This window comes from Sipha flava, unplaced genomic scaffold (assembly GCF_003268045.1).
Source record: "Sipha flava isolate LNK unplaced genomic scaffold, YSA_version1 284_pilon_pilon, whole genome shotgun sequence".
NCBI lineage: Eukaryota > Metazoa > Arthropoda > Insecta > Hemiptera > Aphididae > Sipha > Sipha flava.
The window spans coordinates 640,434-663,004 of NW_020272951.1; the positions used below are offsets into that span (position 1 = coordinate 640,434).

At 23.9% G+C, this 22,571-nt stretch overlaps 4 protein-coding genes across 7 annotated transcripts; 2 read left to right on the forward strand and 2 right to left on the reverse strand.

Moving 5' to 3' along the window:
* Window positions 1-831: 831 nt before the first annotated feature.
* LOC112685609 (NHP2-like protein 1) lies at window positions 832-2,626 on the forward strand. Of its 3 annotated transcripts, none has more exons than XM_025557543.1 (4): window positions 832-1,005; window positions 2,014-2,150; window positions 2,221-2,358; window positions 2,438-2,626. In XM_025557543.1, exons 2-4 carry the CDS (start codon window positions 2,015-2,017, stop codon window positions 2,560-2,562), a joined length of 399 nt encoding a protein of 132 aa, XP_025413328.1. In that variant the 5' UTR covers window positions 832-1,005; window position 2,014; the 3' UTR covers window positions 2,563-2,626. The 3 variants fall into 3 exon arrangements, with proteins under 3 accessions (XP_025413328.1, XP_025413327.1, XP_025413329.1); XM_025557542.1 differs by having other exon boundaries at window positions 836-1,001; XM_025557544.1 differs by lacking the exon at window positions 832-1,005 and adding an exon at window positions 1,021-1,140.
* A 2,120-nt stretch (window positions 2,627-4,746) lies between these two features.
* LOC112685612 (Golgi resident protein GCP60) lies at window positions 4,747-8,187 on the reverse strand. Of its 2 annotated transcripts, none has more exons than XM_025557547.1 (9): window positions 7,989-8,187; window positions 7,730-7,871; window positions 7,509-7,649; window positions 7,308-7,412; window positions 7,146-7,233; window positions 6,802-6,994; window positions 6,602-6,726; window positions 5,210-5,387; window positions 4,747-5,054 (listed from the first exon to the last, which is right to left on the reverse strand). In XM_025557547.1, the coding sequence occupies exons 1-9, from the start codon at window positions 8,077-8,079 to the stop codon at window positions 4,816-4,818; spliced, it is 1,302 nt and encodes a 433-aa protein (XP_025413332.1). In that variant the 5' UTR covers window positions 8,080-8,187; the 3' UTR covers window positions 4,747-4,815. The 2 variants fall into 2 exon arrangements, with proteins under 2 accessions (XP_025413332.1, XP_025413331.1); XM_025557546.1 differs by having other exon boundaries at window positions 5,195-5,387.
* Window positions 8,188-8,676: 489 nt separating this feature from the next.
* LOC112685610 (WD repeat-containing protein 26) lies at window positions 8,677-14,916 on the forward strand. The gene is made up of 12 exons (XM_025557545.1): window positions 8,677-9,167; window positions 10,589-10,688; window positions 10,835-10,894; window positions 11,532-11,668; window positions 11,802-11,936; window positions 12,195-12,314; window positions 12,381-12,519; window positions 12,579-12,839; window positions 12,917-13,062; window positions 13,124-13,338; window positions 13,405-13,596; window positions 14,806-14,916. Exons 1-12 carry the CDS (start codon window positions 8,962-8,964, stop codon window positions 14,844-14,846), a joined length of 1,752 nt encoding a protein of 583 aa, XP_025413330.1. The 5' UTR covers window positions 8,677-8,961; the 3' UTR covers window positions 14,847-14,916.
* Window positions 14,917-15,290: 374 nt separating this feature from the next.
* On the reverse strand, window positions 15,291-20,866 carry LOC112685618 (acylphosphatase-2). Its single transcript, XM_025557555.1, has 3 exons — window positions 20,707-20,866; window positions 16,910-17,036; window positions 15,291-15,529 (listed from the first exon to the last, which is right to left on the reverse strand). Exons 1-3 carry the CDS (start codon window positions 20,771-20,773, stop codon window positions 15,415-15,417), a joined length of 309 nt encoding a protein of 102 aa, XP_025413340.1. The 5' UTR covers window positions 20,774-20,866; the 3' UTR covers window positions 15,291-15,414.
* Window positions 20,867-22,571: the final 1,705 nt, after the last annotated feature.

A 22,571-nucleotide genomic window follows, 5' to 3' on the forward strand; every position in this document is an offset into this window, starting at 1 on the left:
AAACTCAATTTTTTAACGATTTATTATTTTTTAAAAGTATATAACTACATTGTAATAAACAAATTTTTTATTAGAGTCACTCAAAATTCACTGCATATTTTCTTAAAAGAATAAACATATTTTATAAATATAAAATTTTAAATTATCGCATAAGCAACATTCTCAGTGTCGCGACAAATTTTCGGAAACACCCAGCATTAAGACATATCCATGTTAAAAATAACGATCTTTAACAATGGTGTTTTTCATTTCGGAGGGGGCCCGGATCCCCTCGGCACCACCATAAATATGCCCCTGATACTACTATATAACTAAATATAAAAAAAACTGGCAATAGAAATAAAATAAGTATTAAATGGTAAATTTTCTTTTTTTTACATTCAATTTCCATTTTAACTTTCCATAGATTTTTAAATAGATTCACTAATACAATTCAAATACTATAAATGATAAATGAATTACTTATAATATTTGCACAAATTTATGTAAAATTTACTTAAACTGACCACGATCTTGCAAGATAATTTACTATTATATCAACTAGGATTAACGTTGTAAATGTGTTATTATAACATACATCACATAATTTATTTTTTATCTGACAAGGTGTATTGACACAGATTGTATTCAATTAATTCAATTCCATTCATATAATTTGTGGTATTGATACACCTTGTTATCTGTGATACATCAAGTGCACGGTCTTAAAAGATATCTTCTAAGACCGTGATCCAGTGATGCACAGAGTACAATATTTTTTTACCAAATAAATTTAAACTATTGTATGATTTAACTAGTCTGATGTTAAAAACGATAAATTAAATTACAACAAGAAGTATGAACCGTAAGTCTTGTCTCTGTTTATGAATAACGAACGAATATGCCGATACGAACTAAACCTCACATTTTCTCATTAACAATTGTTTTAAACTTCACGGTCTGTTTTTGTTGTGTCGAACGTCAATATTTGTGTGTTTAATTATTAACAGAAATAACTTTAAGTAAGTAAGTTTCAATGTTTGTGAATGTTGGTAATCGCACCAGCGGTATTGAAGTTAGGTGAATGATTTAAATTTTAATTCGCACATGCGAACTGTGGATAGTATAAATCTATACACGTGTTAACGTTGAAACAACAAGGTATTTAACCTGTTATGATCTTAGGAATTTAATAGTTTGCCATTATTATGTGGAACATTTGCACAATTTAATTTTACTCTGTATATTTACGTAAACATTAGTTGAGCACATGATTATTTTGATATTTATTTTTATTTTTTTCATTAAAGTTTTAACCACGAATTGTTCAAGCTTAAGGTTTTTTCCGATTCGTATTTAGATAATATAAGCTGGTTGCATTCTAATAATATATTTAATACAGCTTATCAAGTATATTAAAAGTATTGGACGTATAATTATTTTATTTAAAAATATTTTTTTTTTTTGCTGTTGCTGTTTACAATTTATCTTTAACTAATTTTTAATTGTATATTATTCTACTTTCCCTCTAAAAATTTAGTAAAATAACATCTTATAAATTTAATAATATTTTGATAACGAATATTTAAATATTTAAATTATTAATTTAAATATATGTGTAGAATTATTTTTTGATTAATTTATAATGGTTTTAAAGCCTTGTTTTTTACTAGACATGAGATGTGAAACATGTTATTATAATTAGACACCTGTTATGAATTTATTATTTATACTTTAAATTAAAATTAATGTAAACATTTGGTATAATTGATCTTTAAAATAAATATCTTTGTCAATTGATGTTAAGTTTTATTGTTTTTCTTATTTCAAATGATTAGTTTAAATTAATTTGTGATTATTATGAAATTTATAATTGGATTTTACGTCAAGGTCTTCAATCATTTAGATAGTTAAATTAAAAGCAAAATATGTTTATATTTTTTCTAATAATATATTAAGTTTGAACCTATTAAAAAATGGTACATTTTTGGGTTAAAATAGTAACAAAATTAGTTAATAGAAATTAATCTTTAGGATGGACGACCAAAGTATTACTTTAGATGTAAATCCTAAAGCGTATCCTTTAGCTGACCAACAATTGACAACTAAAATTTTAAATTTGGTCCAACAAGCTATGAATTATAAGCAATTACGCAAAGGAGCAAATGAAGGTTAGTACATATTTTACTGTATTATTATTTTATTACAATATGCTAATAAATTATTTATTTTTATTTTTAGCTACTAAAACTTTAAACAGAGGTATATCTGAATTTATAGTATGTGCAGCAGATGCAGAACCTTTAGAAATATTGTTGCATTTACCACTGTTATGTGAAGATAAAAATGTGCCGTATGTTTTTATCAGATCTAAGCAAGGTTTGTATTAAAAGTTAATACATGTAAACATATTGTGTTACATGTTCATCTATCAATAACAAAAATTGATGTCTTATAGCACTGGGTCGAGCATGTGGTGTTTCAAGGCCTGTCATAGCATGTTCTATAACCACCGATGAAGGATCCCAATTACGGCCTCAAATACAACAAGTTCAGACTGAAATTGAAAGACTATTGGTTTAATTATATATATATTTTAACATTTTATAATACTAATTTCCAAATAATAAGGACAATTATTGACAAATTTCTGTTCGTTCCTTTTTCTATAAAATATTGTGGTTATCTTAATATCATAGTCTATTAGGTTATTATAAAATAATAATCTATTCTATGATATCAATATATATTATTCTAAAGTATATTTTGAATGAATTATTATAATAGTGACTAGTTTTTCAAGCGAATATTGAATTACATTACATAAATAAAAATAATACAATTTTTCTTAATTTTAAGTAGTTTATTTTTATTTATGTATATATAGGATTAACAATAATTAATTAATAAATATTTTCGAATAAATAAATTTGTTGATATTAAAGTATAAATATTATACATTTATTTTCAACTATTATTGACATTTTAAATAATAGCACTTTATATCCCAGGGTTGACCAACCCGCGAGAATTATCAAACATTTACAAAAACAATTTATTTTTGTCACAATAAAATATTGAATGCCTGCACAATGAGGAATCCGTTTTATTAATAACGTTATCGCAACAAATTGTTTGATTCATTAACAAAATCTTTGTCCCTAAGTATCGTTAATAAAGCATGTTATGCATGTAGTCAAAAACAGTGAATTACATTTGATCACAGGCGCTTCCGCACCAACAATTTAAAAAGTACTCAAAAGAATTGGATTTAAAATGCGGTGATAAAAACAATAACAATCCATTCTGTTTATTTCAAATAATTAATACAGCAAAAATTATTTTGTAATATTAATTAATCTTGTTTAAAATATTTACTCCAAATTTGTTTGTATTGGGCAAAATATTAATATAATTTTATTTATAGCCTGCGAGATCGTATTGTATTTTCAAAATGACCCGTAAAATCATTTGGGTTGGCTACCCCTGTTATATCCTATAAAAATATATAAACAAAATAATTAAACAATCATATTCATAGTAAAATAAATATAATTCATATTTGAATACTTGTAGAAGTATTCCATGATAATATTTTCATATGATAAATATTTATGTTATATTCCTAATTAAATCAGATAAATTTGATGTATATGTATAAATATATATTAGTATACATGGCTGTAATAAGCATAAGAGTTATAATATGATACTTAGCGTAAATTATTTACTCAAATAATCGAACCACTCAGTTCTGAGACTATTATAGTAAATTTAATAGACTGCTAATAAACATTTTGTAAAAAAAAAATGTTTACATATTTATAATTGCAATAGAAGTATAAGATAAATATAAAATGGTAATGTTTTATATTTTTATACTTATAATTACGTTTTGTACATAGTTGCTGTATCATTTACCTCAAAGAGTTAATCTCTTTCTTTTTTTTTAATTATGGTTTTATTTTTATATATTTTAACAGATTTATGTATATTAATTATACATAGGTATATTTTTTATGAAATAAAAAATATTTTTTGCTTCATTAAAAATAATAGTATATTGTTACAACAATTGTCAAATAGATTAACTATAGATACGGAACCTTAAATTATTAAACAAGCACTATACATACACTGGTTTGGAAGCATTCTTAAATCTTACCAAAATTAAATAGCAATTTCATTGTGATACTATTAAATTAATTTATAGTACAACTTTTTAATATAAATTATTTGTAATTTTTAATATCTTTCTATCGTAAACAATTTTACTATAATAACATTAAATAATAAGTAATTTTCTACAGTTGAATATGTTAAAGGAGTTTCTTTCAAATATTTTCTAAATACTTGAAAGGTAAATTTAACATATTGTAAATAATTACAGTTTTTAATACATCTTATACGCATTAGAATTAAAATTTGTATCATCAATTAATCAGGATTCATTAAATTATATATTATTGTTAGAGATCTCAATCATTTGCTGGGAAAGAGTTAAATATTTATGACTACTCAATCTTGAGGTGGATATAAATTGGTATAAAAGATTTTAATTAATACCATCCAGGTTAAAATCGGATTACTTAACTATTAACGTAATAGTTTTACTAATTTTTAATTACAGAATGGCACAATTAATATTAAATTTTACATTTGATATTCTATTTTCTTATTCAAATTAGATATTTTAAATAAATTATACTTCATTAATTTTTTGATGAAAAACGATTATATAACTATGACTTGAATTAAAAACATAAATAATCGAGCAATAAAATACTTTACACCAAGTAAAATTTGGTTGGAAATTGAACAAACAAAATTATAACATTATTGTGAGTAATATATTCTATAATATAATGTTTTAGATCTCCATAAACTGTATGAGTTATCAAATTTAAGTAAGTAAACTCCTTCACCAGGATATAAGTGACTTCCAGCATAAACTTCTTTATGACAATCTCTGCGGTACACAGGAATTATGATTGACAATGGAGGTCGATTTAATTGATTGCTCTTTTTAATATCTTGAATTGTAACACCATTTTGTTCTAATTCATTAAGTAAATCTATAAACAATTGTTACAATAGCACATTTAAATAATATTTTAGCAGTTTTTTTTTTTTTTTAAAGTTTTGGATTATAATGTTAAAAACTCAAATATTGACATCAATACAATTTAAAATCATTCAATGTACGTATTTATACCTTGATTGATATTACCATCATCATCATCCTCCAAGTCATCACAATCATCATCTTCACTCTCTGAAACATGAACTGAAACTTGACTAGTACTAGGTTTAACCCATTCAAAGTAAACTCCAAAACCTATATCATGGCCATCAGTTGCAAATTCCCAAAATACACAATTACCACCTTCAGCTGTAGGAACTCTTACCTTTTAAAAAATTATAAATTAAATTAGGTATAACAATAAAACAATACATTATATGTGATCTATTATAAATATATAATATCTATTATTAATATATATATTATCTATTAGTACTTCAAGCATGGCTCTTTTTTTAATAAGTAAATGTTTTCAATAAGTATATATATAGTTCAAAATTTGTTCCATGGAATAGTTATTTATTTAAATTATCTTATAATAATTTTTCATGATAATTTTTATAGTTCCTAATTATTATTTTAGTGTCTAGTGTTTCTAACACAAAAGGCTACTTGTAAGGGGTTCGAAATATTGTATTATTTTATCTTTTTATCCTTAGTACAACTAAGGATCATAAATATTACATACATTTGTTATTAATACTGTATTCTACTAAGATTTAGGATAAAAAATTATAATTTTTATACATCCCAATCAATATTTAAGGTATTACAGTAGTATAGTCATATATCCAATGATTAGTCAACACTTGTTCAACATTTTTACAGTGTTCTAAGAATTATATTTTTATGTCAATAATTATGTAGACAAATTTTAATTTGTGTAATTAACATTAAGAATATAGATTAAAGCACAATATCTTGAATTGAATCTTAAAAATAAATGTGTAAGAAGAGGATGTCTTGTATAACTATTGACAATTTCACTAACATCTACTAAAGTTACTTTTCTTTAAAAGTACTGAAATATGTACTATGATATTAATACTTAACTTGCCTACTTTTATTTATAATAACTGCAGTTAATTCTTAATTTTTTAAAATGAAACTGGAGGGATTCTTTATTTTGAGTTAATACATGAAATAAATGTTTAATTATCAGAACATCTAAACATATCTTACACATATTTTATTAAATTTTTAATGGTATAATTTGGATATAAAATATTATCTTAAAATTTTATTTAGTAGTTCTAGATTTAAATATGTTGCCTTTTTAACAATGTATGATAGTTATGACATTTTAAGCAAAACTCATATCTTAAATTTCTTTCAAGATAATATTAAAAATTATTATTTTTTTATATATATATATATTATGTATAATTTTGCACGGGAAATTCTAGTGATCAGAGAAAACACTAGTAATAGTTTTAAGTTAATCAAATGTATAATTTATTAAGAATATAAATTAATGTAATATATAGTATAAATTATTTTTAATCAAACAATTACTACAATGTAATATGTAAAACTTACTGTAACTGTTTCTCCGTGATTAACTTTAATAACCGTTTCTCCTCCTTCTCTAATTAAATTAGCTTTAAATTCATCAATATCTTTTCTAGTCCACATTGACGCAGGAAACAATGTTTGAACAGAGCCTATTGTAAAATATACATATTTGGGATTTCACAAAATTTTTTTTATTATGTAATATGAAAATATGAAATACACACATTCTCCAGAAAGACAATGGCCATTTTCGCATTGTTCATTACAGACACTTTCATGTTCAATTACTCTATCTTCAGGAATAGTAATAGAATTAGTGGCTATTTCTAATTCTTTCCCAGGTTCATAGTTTTGTTGTAATTGTTGCATATATTGATGATAATGCTGCTCCTGTAATTGCCTTACAAGTACAGCTTGCTAAAAATTACATTAAAAAAGGAATTTTTTTTGTGTGAGTTATTATTTATTGTGACAGTTAAATAATAAAAATATATAATACTGATAGATTTGTCAAATGAATAAAGTTAAATATATTAAATTAATTTAATAATAAGAAGTTAAAACTAACCTCATCAGGATTATTTGGAAATTGATTTTGCGCATATGTTAAAAACTGACTATAAGTTTGTTTATTCAACGCTTCTTGAATGAGTTGCCTAAAATTTAAATAATAGTAAGAAAATAAAAATATTGTAATATATAATACAATATATTGTTAAGTATAAATTACTTGGTATTTTCTTGCCTACATCTTTCATCTTCTTCTTTTTGTTTTAATTCCATTGCTGCAAGTTGTTTTTCTAATTCTTCTTGCTCTTTTTTCATATTTTCTTCACTGTAACACAATAAACATGCTTTAGTTTTGAAACTAAGTATATACAATTGAAATTAAAAACATATATTCTCATTATTTAATGATAATTTTATTCACGTTATTCGTTTTTGTTCAATCAAATCTGCTTTATAAGCTTCAACAGTATGTTTGAACAAAGTACATTCTTTATTAACCAATTTAATAAAATTAATCATGGAGTTTTCTGTCGACATATCACCAAGTGCTTGCCAAGCTAATCTATAATATGAAGAATAATATTAATTAATACATATTTATAACATAATTTATCAAATTTATTAATAGTAATTTTAATTTACCTCCGATCCCTTCCGATAACATCAAATACACCTAAAGGAGGTAATTTTGACTCATCTAATTTTCCATGACATACTTGACGTGTATATGCAACAAGTTTTAATTTATCATCATATGTAAAATGTATAGCTTTACCTTCTTTTTCTATAACATATAATAAAATAAACTAAGTATTAATAAGGATAAAATACACATAAACAGAATAGCTTTTAAATCACAAAATAGAAATGATTGTATACTTAAAAGAATACAGGTATTTACCTTTAAAGAACTTTAGAGCTAATGTATATAGTTCTTTCAATGGCAAGCCCCATTTTTCCACAATATCTTCCTCTTTGGTATTATTACACATGGTTAAACTTTAAGGTGAAACAATAACTATAGATGAAATTATCAAATAACAATAATATTTGATTTAATTAAAAAAAAATTAACAATGAGTTGAAATTAATTTTAAATTACATACTGCAAATAATCATAAATACTAGATAGGTAGTTCTTATTTTTTTATTCGGCTTAATGGTCGTACAATTGATGAGAATAATAAATGATAATGTAGAAATTGTGATTATTGTTGTTATCAATAATTATGATAACAACTATAATCAAAACATTTTGAGGTTAAATAAATCGTTCATCGGTGGATTCTATTTTGCCCTAAACGACTTGTAAACTAGTTATTCACTTCACCGTCAATCATCATTTGATAAAATATTTATGTTCTGTTAGAGGACTAATTGTAATATTGATATTTTATTAACAACAATATTGTTTAGTTAAGTTTAAAAGTTAAAGGTAAGTTACTAATCATGTTTTAATAGAAGTATTATTCACCTATGTAATATTTTGGACTTGTTACTGTTACCCTGGTGATTCAACGATTTGTCAAGGACGGAGGAATCCAAAACATAACAAAGGTGTGTGTGTGTGTGCGTGCGTTCGCGTGTATGTGTGTACGTACATAAGTATGTTTATCTCGCACAGCTGTTGAGGGGAAAAATTAAATAAATAAAAATAAAATAAAAAAAGAAACTAGTACTTACTAAATTTAATATTAATATGTCTATCGATGCATTCGTTCTTTTAGATTTAATGTGTCGTAGTCCAATAATAGATTTTCGTAGAGGTGGGAAAAGCGTTTAAATCCAGCCGTCGCGTAGCAAGACTGGCCTCGAGTGGCGATTCTGATGACGGTGGGCTTGTTCCACCACCGCGTAAGAAAAGGCACTTGGATATGGAAGAGACCATGTTGCAGTCAACTAATGGCTGTTTGCAACACAATGGATCGGTGGATCAACCATCATCTAGTTCAACTGTTAACGGTTCAGCTATTGGCAATGATGAAGACCAGGAACAAAGCAATGGATGTAATATTAAAGGCAGGTCAAGTCAAGAGATTGTTCGGCTCATAGGTCAACATTTAAAACTTATTGGGCTCAAGTAAGTTTTTATTGATATATTTTTATTCGTTCAAAATAAAATAAATTTTATGTGAAATGAGAAGTGGTTTTCTTAATTACATAATTGCTAATACAAGAATGAACATTTTGGAAACTTTTCTTTTTACCTTGTAGTTATAATTTATGTATATTAATATTTATATATTTATGGATTATTAAGAGTTATGTTTTTGTGTAATTTAATAGTTTCATAATTTACAAATAAAAATATTAATTACTATATAGATAATTCGATCAGTGGTGGTTCATCCCAAAAATGGACCTGTGTGCAAAAGTATAAAATTGAACATCTTTTATCTTTCATACTTTTGAATAATATTTATTCTATGTAGGTTAATAGCCAATAGATGCCTATATTAAAATTCTAAACAAATAAATACTCGTTTAGTTTTATTTTTATACTTATATGAAAGTACCTACTATTTTTTTTTATTGAAATTTGATTTACATATCAGTCTAAAAAATAAAATAAAATGGCATAAAATAAAGTATTTATATTTCTACTCTTAAATAATAAAATCACTTATAAGTCAGTACTATTGATTATCATTTGTTATTTAAATTTAAATTAAATATACTATAAAATCACAATATTTACAAAAATTTGTCTGCATCTCCTCGTGCAAAAAATATATAGTTCTTGTACACTAATTTTTTCTATCAAAACTATTATATTTTTTGGCATATTTTTACTATGATATTTTGTTAGTATAAGTAATTTTGCTTGTATATTAGGATATCACTTGTCAATGAAACACAAACATTTTATAAATATATCAATCATAATATTGCAAATTCTATTTTGTCTTTCAAGTAATGAACATCATAGAATTGATAATATTAAAAATTAATGATTTATTATCTTTTTTAATTATTAATTATACTCTTGTATACAATTTAATACAAGTTAGTTTTATTACTTATTAATAAGTAGTAAGATTACTAACATTTTAATTTGGAATTTCGGTAAAAGCTTTGGAGAATTATCTAATCTTCAATAACTATAGAATTTTGAGTTAGTGTGAGTCTACTATTATTAAATTTATATGTATAATATTATATATATATATATATATACTATTGTTTTATTGTTTTAAAAATTTATGTCCAGTTTATGAAATTAAATGTATATAGTACATGTAATATTTTTTCTCAACATTTATTTAAATTATTTAAATTATTCAAAATATTCTCATCTAATTTTTATGGATTACAAATCTTACATATTTTATATCCATATAGTTTTTTGCATTTATAAATTATGTTATTTATTTGACATATGAGTTTAATGAATTTATTTATAGTGCATATTTAGTTAAAATAATTTATTTTTGATAATATTACTAATTTTCAAATAATGATATAAATAATATTTTACATATCATGTTTTTTTAATTTCAGTCAAACAGCAGAAGTATTGATGCAAGAATCAGGATGTCGTTTAGAACATCCTGCTGCTACACAATTTCGCCATCATGTAATGGATGGTGAATGGCATAAAGTATGTACTATGGAGTATATTTTTTTACTAATAATTTACAATTGCTTATATTATTTATGGTAAAAAAATTGGTTGTAGCTAAAATGTAATTGGTTTTTTAATTTTAAAGATTTTTTTTTTTTAATAATATAACAATATAATTTTAGGTTAGTGCAGATTTAAATGAACTTCAAACTTTAGTAGGAAATTCATGCCAGTACTTTTTGGTAAGTTTAATTTTTTTAAAGTGCAATTAATACAGTTTTTTTTAATTAAAAATTAAGTGTTTCTTTTATAATATTTTTTTAACAGTATAAATGTATTTTATTTTTTAAATTGACACAAATATAAAAAATGAGGTGAAATTCAATAATTAGGGTTATCATTTTATTTAATTATACAATAAAGATATTAATTATTGATGTTCTTCATAAGCATAACTAAGAAAGGGCTTGGGAGACTAAATCCCCCTATCATAAATCCTAGTCTCGCCAACGGTAGCTTCATTTTTAAAATTGCATTTAAATTATTGCTTTATTTTTTATTAATAACATCTTAAAAAAAAATTTTATTGGCAAACTATTATATTATTGTACTGTGTAAAATATCAGGTTGTATAGGACTAATAAAGTAAAAGTAAATACAAAAATATTCGTCACTCAAAAGAATAAATGTACAATTTTATTTTTGTAGCATAAATATATAAAATGGTGATAACAGCCAACAAGTACTGGGGCGTATGGGGGATAGAATCCCCTATTTAATTCCCTATCATAAATTTTGATGCTGGAGCTTCCTCTAATTTTAGTTCCTAGATTATATATATAAATAAATTGTTTTTTATTTATATGATTTTTTTTATAGGATATGAAATTTTTGATATTTGAACAAAAGTACTTGGAATATTTAGAAGATGGCAAAGTTTTGGATGCTTTACATGTATTGCGAAATGAGTTAACACCTTTGCAACATAATATTGATAAAGTTCATATGCTCAGCAGGTACTTAGTTGATAGTTTTAGTGTTCTTACAGTTGCAATTTCACTATAAATTAATAATTCAATAATAAATAAAAAATAAGTCATTATTTGTTTGAATAAAATAACAATTATTTTCTTAATTTTTTCGTTTTAGTTACATGATGTGTAGTGGACGAGATGAATTAATGAAACGAGCAAATTGGGAAGGTAAAGGAATTAAGTCTAGAACATTGCTTATGGATATGATACAACAGTTCTTGCCTCCACATATTATGCTACCACCTAAAAGGTATATTATCTTTTTTAATTTTTTATTATGTAAAACTATTATATTTTTAAGTAATCGTGTTCATTTTGTTATAATTTGATTTTATATTTACAGGAAAGCTTAAACTTAAAGACATATATAGTATAAGGAAATAAATTTATAATTTTATAATTATTTTAAGAAATATATATATTCACTTAATATACATGTATAGAAATAAGAAAATTAAATCTATATATTTTGTTGCAATCATTGATAAAAATTGTATGTTTATTTCAGGTTGCATATGTTATTAACTCAGGCAGTAGAATTGCAGAGAAATCAATGTTTATTCCACAATACAATGTTTGATGATTCCATTGAAAATGTTTCCTTACTAACTGACCATAAGTGTTCATTGTAAGTAATCTGTATTTTAAAATAAAATTATGTATTTGTGTAAAAAAAGAATTGCTTATATTGTAGAGAACAAATTCCTTGTGAAACCGTCCAAATACTGACTGAACATTGTGATGAAGTATGGTTCTGTCGGTTTTCACCTGATGGAAAAAAATTAGCTACAGGTTCAAGAGATGCAACCATTATAATTTATGATGTTGATCCAGTATGTTAATTGTATAAAAAAAAAATCTTATTCAGTTTAACTTAAACATAATTTTTCAGGAGACATTAACTGTTGAGCAATCAATCACTTTAGATGGCCATTCATACGGAGTTAGTTACCTTTCGTGGTCTCCAGATGGTGAACTCCTCATGGCTTGTGGTCCACAAGACTGTCCTGACTTATGGGTGTGGAATGTTAACACTGGTGTCTTAAGGTTAAAACTGTCACATTCATCGGATGATTCATTAACTGCCTGTTCTTGGCATAAAGATGGCCAAAAATTTGTTTGCGGAGGAATTCGAGGACAATTTTATCAATGTGTAAATAAAAAATATTTTTATTATATGTTAAATATTTTTAGTGTTAAAATGTTTATATATAAGATATTACATTTTAGGATTTAGAAGGGTCTGTGTTAGATTCATGGGAAGGTGTTAGAGTGAATGGTCTTTGGTGTCGATCTGATGGGAAAACTGTGTTAGCAGCAGATACACGTCAACGAATTCGTTCATACAATTTTGATGAGCTAAGTGATCAAAATTTGTGAGTACTTTAAAATAGTATTATCATAGTTTTGATTTTAATATTGGTAATGTTCCAATAGAATACAAGAAGATCGAGACCATCCTATAATGTCATTTACAGTTAATAAGACTGATCGTCTTGCACTTTTAAATGTTGTATCGCAAGGTGTTCATTTATGGGATCTCCAAGATAAGTGTTTAGTAAGAAAATTTCAAGGAGTTACACAAGACCATTTTACTGTACACAGTTGTTTTGGTGGCGTTAATCAGGATTTTATTGCTAGTGGAAGTGAAGGTTTGAAAATACAATTTAACTATGGAAACAATTATATTATTTTTTATATTTATAAATTACTTGTAGATAATAAAGTATATTTATGGCATATTAAACATGAACTACCAATAACAACATTGACTGGTCATACAAGAGCAGTTACATGTGTTAGTTGGAACCCAGTCTACCATCAAATGCTTGCTTCTGTTTCTGATGATTGCACAGTTCGTATTTGGGGTCCAGCTGCTAAATATCGTAAACAGAAAGTTAATAAAAGTGGTAAGTTTTATATTGATGATTTGCTTCGTTAATTATATTAATTTATGGAAGTTCAAAATTAATGATTTAACTAGTCAATAGTTATACATTTATATGCTTTTTTATACACCAAATTTTTATTTGTTAATCTAATAATGTTTTTAAACATTAACAACCATTACATTTATTAGATAATAATTAAGAAAATGTTTAAATTTTATGAAATTAATGAATAAAATATTAATATTATATTTTAAGTTTGATTTCATTCTTACAGTCCAAACAGTTAATTTAAAGTATTTAATTTATTTTTAAATATAAAATTTTAAGTATTAAATAAATTCTAATTAATGAATAAATGGATTATGTATAAATATTTAAATTAAATATTTATGTTATCATCAAATGTGTTCTAAAAATAATTACTTTAATCTTGTATGTTTTATAATTTATTATTTATTTAATAAATGTATTGTCTATTAAACAATATATTTACTATACAGTAATACATTTATTGTAAAACATTTGTTAAAAACCAATCTTCGGATTGAAAAACAAAAAAAAAAATACATTGTATTTACTTTGATACCCTTTATTGAATATCATATATTAATTTTAATATAATGTTAAATGAAATTGGTATAAGGTTTATTTAATGTAGCATATAAAAATATTATTTTTTTCATAGTTTAAAATAACATATTTTGTGTTTACTATGTTATCATAGAAAATAGACTTATATTTCAATCTGCTAATTTACTTTCAAATATTTTTAAATTTAACAGTGAGCCATAGTAAACAATATTTTGTATGTATAATAAATATTTAGCCTTTAATTTCCTTTAATTTCTTTTAATTTATATATGTAAAATTTTCATTATTTAATAAGTAAAGTATTTTTTAATAAATAAATAATTTTTATTGCATTTGTAAATGTTAAAAATGTTAATAGTATAAAACCTTAAGGTAATATGATGTTCTTTTTTCTTGTTTTAATTATTAAAATTTAAAAAAAATTTACATGAATGCTTATTATTTTTATTTAATAGATAATCTGGTAATTTATATTTATTGCTTTTTTTAATTTCTATGAGCCAAATAGATCTCAAAAGACTTACTATTAGTTTAAAAATTATCCTTATACATTTGTATGCTGTATTGATAGATAGAATCTGTTACTAATTAAAAAATATAGATTTATTTTACTTAAATTTTTTTTTTTTTACACAGATATAAACAACGATTCTGGGTCACCTTCCAAACATTTGTAAAAAAAATTATTGAGACTATTTAAATTACAAACATTGTATATTTTGTTTTTTGCCATTTATGAACTTTATAAATTAAAAGTCATTTGATTCAAATATAGTAATTTTCTGTTTTTCTTCATGTTCTTTTTCTTTAAAGACAAGTATATTGATCATAATTGAAAATAATAATGACATTTGTTATGAATGACACCTGATATATTGTATAGTGTATGTGATTACAAATAACATAACAGGAAAATAAAAATTGTAAATATTTTTAACCAAAATTCTTAGAATTTAAGATGTATAAATTAAATAGATTGTTTTGCCAATAGTTTATTTTATTCATTTTTCTAATACATTATAATATTTATGCGATTTGATTTACATATTTAAAATATTATTATTAAGATAAATATGTAATTAACGTTCAAACTAGTATCAACTTTTAAATATAATAAATAACGTATAAAAATTTTAACAATATGTACATGTCTTGTCTTTTTTTTTCTTTAATAAGGTAGAATTTTTAATATCTTCCCTGTGTTTTCCAATACCCGCATAAATATAATACTTTTGTTGAGAATGATTAAAATCTTATACTAAACCCATTGAACTCTTTCCTTGCCAAGTATTCAAAGTTCATTAGATCACACCGTTCTATTTTGCTTCCAGGACTACCTTCATTTGATAACCAAGCAATCCTGTAATACATAATATTTTGAAGTTAAACTTTCATTTTAGGTATTAAAATATGTTAAGATTTTAGAAAACATATAATAAATCCATTATTAAATGAAGTATTAATTTTTAATTAAATTGCATTTATAATTTAGTTAATACAAAAATAAAAAATTCCAAGCACTATAGTAATAATATAGTCATACTAATAATATGCTGAATGCTTACTCATCTGAAAATTTTGCGGTAAGTGATATATTATTATTATTATTATTATTATTTGATATTTACATTTTTCAATGATTAATAAGTATTCCTTCAAATTATAACACATTAGAAAACTAAAAGAGTGTAAAATATAATAATTTTTAAAATCTTATAATTTTTTAAAAATTAAAACATTGTAAAGAACTGAGGTACAAATAATGATAATGTTCTTTTTTTAAGTCCGCATACTCTAATACAGCTAATAACACAAAATTTATTTTACTGAATACATATTTGCTATGTTGTACACATGTAAGACACAAAGACCACATATGAGGGTAGAGTATTTTATTAATTTAATTTACAAAATTATTTTTGTGAAAATTAAGCTTTTGAGTTTTCAAATATTTTAGATTATTGTGTTAAACTCTATAATAATTAATATATAAAGATATTAAATTAGTCTATTTTTTCAGAAGTTATATTTATTTTATTTGTATTAAAAAAATATCAAATTGAAGTACCTCAAATACTTTTTATAAATATAATATTTGATAAACATACATTTGTATGTATGGTCTTTTTGATATATTTGCTGAAAACGAATTATGAGACTATGACTGGAGTACTTAAATCAGGAGTATACCCGTCAATTTAAATAGAAGAGCCAAAAAATCATATTAAGTAAGGTAATATAATCTTCTAAATCCAAATAAATAGTTATATTACATTTTAAACAAAATAATAAGTGTATCAGTAAATTTCTAATTCAATGGTAGCGGTAATCTGAACTAGAACTTCCTTTCTGGGATATACAATTGATTCATACTTTAATTGGTTTCTCTTTGTTATAACTATACTATAAAATAAAAATAATTGATAGATGATATAATATTTTATTTTATTATATCTATTCAAAAGACATTTTAGTATAGAATTTATAATTTTCTAGTTATGAAAATTAAAAAAATTAAATGCGACCATGTATAACATATAATTATTTATTGATGAAGAATAAGCCCTCGAGGAATAGTAGGAATAAGAATTGAAGTTGTATTTTAGTTAAAAATATATATGATTGAACAATAATTAAGATAGAAAAGCTTTTAAAACTGTCTAGGTCTAGGATAATTTTAGGTGTTAGATAAAAGTTTCTTTTATGTTTTTATTAATTATTCTATGACCTTGTAACTTACATCACTTCTACATTTGCTTTTGGACCTTGCATTTTGCCCATTATTGTTCCTCTTTTACTGTTCTTGACCCATCCAACAATATCAAGCTCTGCACTTCGATCTCTGCAGTATTTGGTGAAATAAACACCTAAATTCATTAAAGTTGTATTAAATATTAACTGAGTAAGTACAGGAAATGATTCTCATTTTTAATTGTTTCAAAAATTGTCCTTTAAGAAAAAAAATAAAAAATTTCAATCAAGTTTTGTATTTCACTTTAGTTATGATAAAATAACTAATTTTGTATTAATAATTAAAATGTTCTACCATTCAATTTTGAGCTCTTAAAATGTACAATATTAATCAAAACTTGTTAAATGTTCATTTTTTATATTTAAATACACGCGATGTATTTCAAAAAATTGTTATATAATTATTTTGTTAATTTTTTAATTTATATGGATTTTATTAATATATAGTAATATTTACTTGAAGCCAACCTATCAATTAATAATTTATTGTCTTATTGTAAAGTAATATAGATAGTTTAGATTTTTTAAGATCAACATTGTTATTATTTAATTTTACCAACATTTTTATAAATTACATTAATAGGTAGTAATAGTAACTAATAGAATACATAGCATTGAAACTTTTGAGATGACAATTTTATATTTATTGATATTTAGGTAAAATTAAAATTTTGAAAAACATTCAGTTACATCACAAAAAGTTTGCTTATCTTACTATTTTTTAATTTAATACCTAGCTCTTATTTTGTGTCCTGTTTAATATAAACCAGATTCTGTTTATATTAATTTCATTGAAAATAAATTTGTTATTTATCTGCTACGTTACATTATAATAGAGTTACAGATACAATAATTCGATGTAAGACGTCTTTATTAATGTAACAGCTAGAACTAAATGTTAATTGATAACTTTATAGATCACTCAAAGTATAGTGATTATATACCATGTGCTATTTATATTACCTATCCAAACTTTCTTTTTCTTGCAGGTAAATATTTTATTTTAAGTAGATGATTTATTTTGATATAATAGTATCCATTAATATTATATTGATTATTTATTTTATACAATGACAACATATTTTTTTTGAATTTTAATTGTTAGCAAATACCGATAATCTAATTACCGCGACTCAGTAGTGTCATAGATCCTTTTATTGGGGGGGGGGGGGAAGAGAACTTTACATATGTATTCACATTTATTAATTTTTCTAGTACGATATAAATAATAAATAACAAACATTTAAAGAAAAAAAAAGCCATGGGAACTGCTCCATTCACCTCCTCCCTGAAGACGCCACTGCAAAGTATATAAAATGTTTTAATTTTAAATAATTTTTAAATAATAAATAAAGACAATATCTGTGGAGGTGAAATAGTGTGTACTTGAAATATTTAGTAAAATCATTGATTTTAAAATAGTCTAAAGATTCATTTTTCAGTTCGTTAAATTTTATTCTGCAAATGGCTGTATAAAGATAAGTATTTTTGAATAATTTAATGTAGATATGATCACATTTAAATACAGTTCTATAGAATTTTTAAATATATTTTCTTAAAAATAAAATGTTGTTTATACTACCTTAAAAATAAAAAAGTGAATTTTGAAATAAATCTATTTCACATTTAAAGTGTTAAGTTAAGTTAATACGGGTTAAGAGTACAACACACCAAGAATTTTTGTAGTGAAATAGTGCTTTAGTATTTCAAATGGTACGAGGTATTCAATAATAATAGACACGTACATTTTTCCCGTTAATGAGGTGATCGCATTTACAAAGTTTTTTTGGAAGCAGATTTTTAAAAATCTAAATCTTTATGCGAAGACCAACCGCGACGTGACGTTGGCGATATGGAAAACATCACTCTTTGGAGTATTTGTTACATTCTCGTTTTAGTATGGCGTCTTCTTTAATAATTATAATTTAATTTTTATGTTAGTAATATAGGGTTTATAATATGTACTTTTATAAGTTTATTATAATGAAAGGCATTTCGTAAAATTTAATGGAATTAGATTTTTGTATACTTACATACCTAGCTGGTTTGTTTATAATATGTAGCAGTAATAATTTTACTTTTACTTTCTAGGGAAAGTGTGAGTATAGTTAAATTAAATATTGTCTATTTATTATTTTCAGTGCTTGACTTGGGGTACGAACAGAATACCCCAACTAATTTTCAGAAATGTTAGCGTCTCCCTACTATTATTACCTTATAATTATAACACTTAAAAAGTTTTCGGAATGCTCTTTTTTTAAAGTAAACAGAGTCCCCCTTCTTTAATTTTGCCTAATCGAGAATTAGTTATTTCTTAACAAATTAATAAGCTTTTAAACTAATGAAACTAAAAAAATATAATCTACTGTCTTGTCTGAATTCTGAAACGTTGTTTTAAAATGAACCGTCAACTTTTATTTATTTGTATTTGCAACATATTCATGTAATTTCCACTTTATTTTCAATATTATTATAAACTTTATATTTAAAATAATATTAGATAATAAACTTCATCTTGCAATATATTTGAATGATTTTTATCAACTTAATTATACTTGGCAAGTTATGTATGTATATATGGTCGAACCCATCTTATGCCAAATAATAATCATTGTCATTTTTGATGTTTCAACTACTTGCACTTTGTTTATTTTATTGTACTTAAAGTTTATTTATAAGTTTGTTTAAACGTTTTCTGTTTCAAGTAAATTATAGTTGAGATGTATCAAAAGTTTTTTCTTTTAATTGAAATTTTAAATCTCGTCATCAAATTAAAATAATTAAATTTACTGCATCTATTTTATAAATTATTATCAATCTTATTTATTTTATGTACCTAAATATTTCACCAAATTTAAATCATCCATTTAAAGAAAAGATACTAACCATATAAATAGATTTTTTAATATGTGTAATAAAGGGAGAGATCACATAAAGTTGTTTGTGTAGGTAGTATGTAATACAGCATAGTAGGTAGTTGTACATTGTAGTGGTTGTTGACTATAGATTATCTCGGTAAAATTTGTTGATTTAATAACCTAATGAAACTTCCTTGTTTGAACTATTGTACAAAATAAACTTGGATAAGAAACAGTTGTTTATGAATTATAATGACACTTTATTGTATTAGGCCATATAATAAATATGTGGGGAAAGAAGTCCCGTGGCTGTCATTCTTGAACTATGTTTTTGTTAAGTAAATAATTTAAATACATTGGCCAAATAAAAATAGGTTAAGTAAATAATTTAATTTGTTTTAAATATTAAAAACTATTACTTCTAATAAAAATTAAGTATAATTTAAGTGCAATTTGCACGGTTTAGTTGATGTTGAAAATAATTAAACAAAAAAAAAAAAAAAAAAAATAATTAAACAATAATTAAACCAAGCAAATTTAAATATGTATTGTAAACGTTATGGTTCTTTTAAATAAGTATATGTGTAGTGACTATCGAATGTTTGTGTGAACTATTAATAAAGTTTAAAAATATAATCCACAATGTAATTTTTTTAATGATCAAGTTACACAGTTTATACGATTAGGCTATTAAATAATATGGTTAATTAATCAAGCTTAATTTTCCGTATCGGTTTTTAGTTTATTAGGCATTGAATTAATTTATCAATTATCATTAAAATTATTTCAATTTGTAAATTGGTAGTAAACATTAACGTGAAATTAATTCTTCAATTAACACTAAAACAACAATCATTGCATAACATTGTATTATATTGATTGTATACAAACGTAAAATGATCGAAAGTACGAGAAAAAGGTTATTTACCTTGTACTTTTCCGAATACTTCAAATTCGACTGAGACGTATGATTGACTTGCCTCTTGAAGTGCCATGGTGCTGCCAAAACACAGACTAAGTCTCTGTCAAACCTCTTCTCGATATTTTGTCTTGTACCGTTTCTATTTTTGATAAGTGTTCTATATTAAGCAACACAGATGTTTACCATGTCAATTATCTACTCACCTTGAGCTCTCACAAATTTCTCAATATGCTTAAATTTATTTCCTAAAAATGTTGTGTACCGATAGCTGGTAAAATAATGCAATTAGTTGAAAAAATTAACGGATCCGTTAGGGGAGAAGGGGAGAATAATATGTGACATACAGATGAATGTGACTTGTGTCTTTTTTTCCAGATCTACTTGACCTGGTTAACACTTTTGTTTAATTAATATATTATATTAATATGCTTGATCAATGGGTGTGTGAAGGAAGTATAGACATTGAGATTCACACTTGCCAAATTTTTGATTTTAAGAGAGGGGTACATCAATCAATTTAAATTACGAAACAAAAGCCAAATTAGCTATAGAGGAACTTGTTAATAAATGACATAATGGCATAATATTATGATCCACACTGCGATATAATGACGTTACATTAGATGCCCTTATCTCTTATCAATACTATGTTTTATGAAATTGAAATAGAAGATTTACTTTAAATACACGTTTGGCATTAAATCAAAAAAACATCAACTGAAAAGTAAATTCACTAACAATTTCTTAAACAATCGTTTTTAAAATTTTTATTCTGTTTAGTGCCAACAATTATTTGAGAAGTAATTAAAACATTGGTTATTGGTTTAATACCCATGATAAGTCTTTGTATTTCAATATTAATTATAACCGAATATCATATAATTATTCATAATGCTTAGATAAAACTAATAAAACTGCTAAAAAAGCTATTATTTATTTATTTATTTATTTATTTATTTTTTTTTTTTGATAATACTTGCTTTTTCTCATAACCAAAAATTAGATTAAATGTTTATAGTTTTTGTTTGAATACCTATGCATATGATGATTTAAATAGTTATAATCATTTTATTGATACCAATATAACTAAAAGTCACTATACCAACATTTAAACAATTCCGATTTTGTTACTTAAATATTTAAAGGAGATATGATTTAAAAAAAAATATAACAAAAGTAGGTACAAAACTTATTTATATACTTTTAAATTTACGATTTATTTTTAATATTTTAGGTGTATAATTACTTATTATATATCACTCTAATAATGCTTAAACATATTATTATTATGTCTAGTTATTATTTTTTTAAGAAAGTTAAAATTTGGAAATAATTTTTTTCTTATCGTGTATCTTATTGTTCGTTATACATAATATTATTATGTAACAAACAGTGATTTACTTAAATTTTTTTATCTGGATTTATTGACTTATTACAATGATTTTTATTGAGCTGAATAAAAAATAAAAGTATTCTTAATATCGGTCGATGAAGTGCGCAAAGGAGTGTGACACATCCAGGCTCCGTGTTTTAAAGGGCTACAGAAGCAAGGATACGAAACAAAACAATGCGTGTATGACTTAGTCTAATTGCACAGTTTTTATTTACATTAAAATTACCTGAAAGTTATAGTGAAAATTATAATTAACGAGTTGAAATGGTTTAAGGTACGAATCGCTGTGTTCCTAATTTGTTTGTTTACTGATGGATAAGGAAAACAAAAAATATAGGATCGAGTGATTAGAATTTATAAAATTCGAAAATTTTACAAAATGAACTGCAATATAGTAGTTGAATACCACTATTACAATCTGATTGGGGTAAGTTTTTACAAGGTTACGCCAACTTGAAATACAATAGTTGAAATCTGG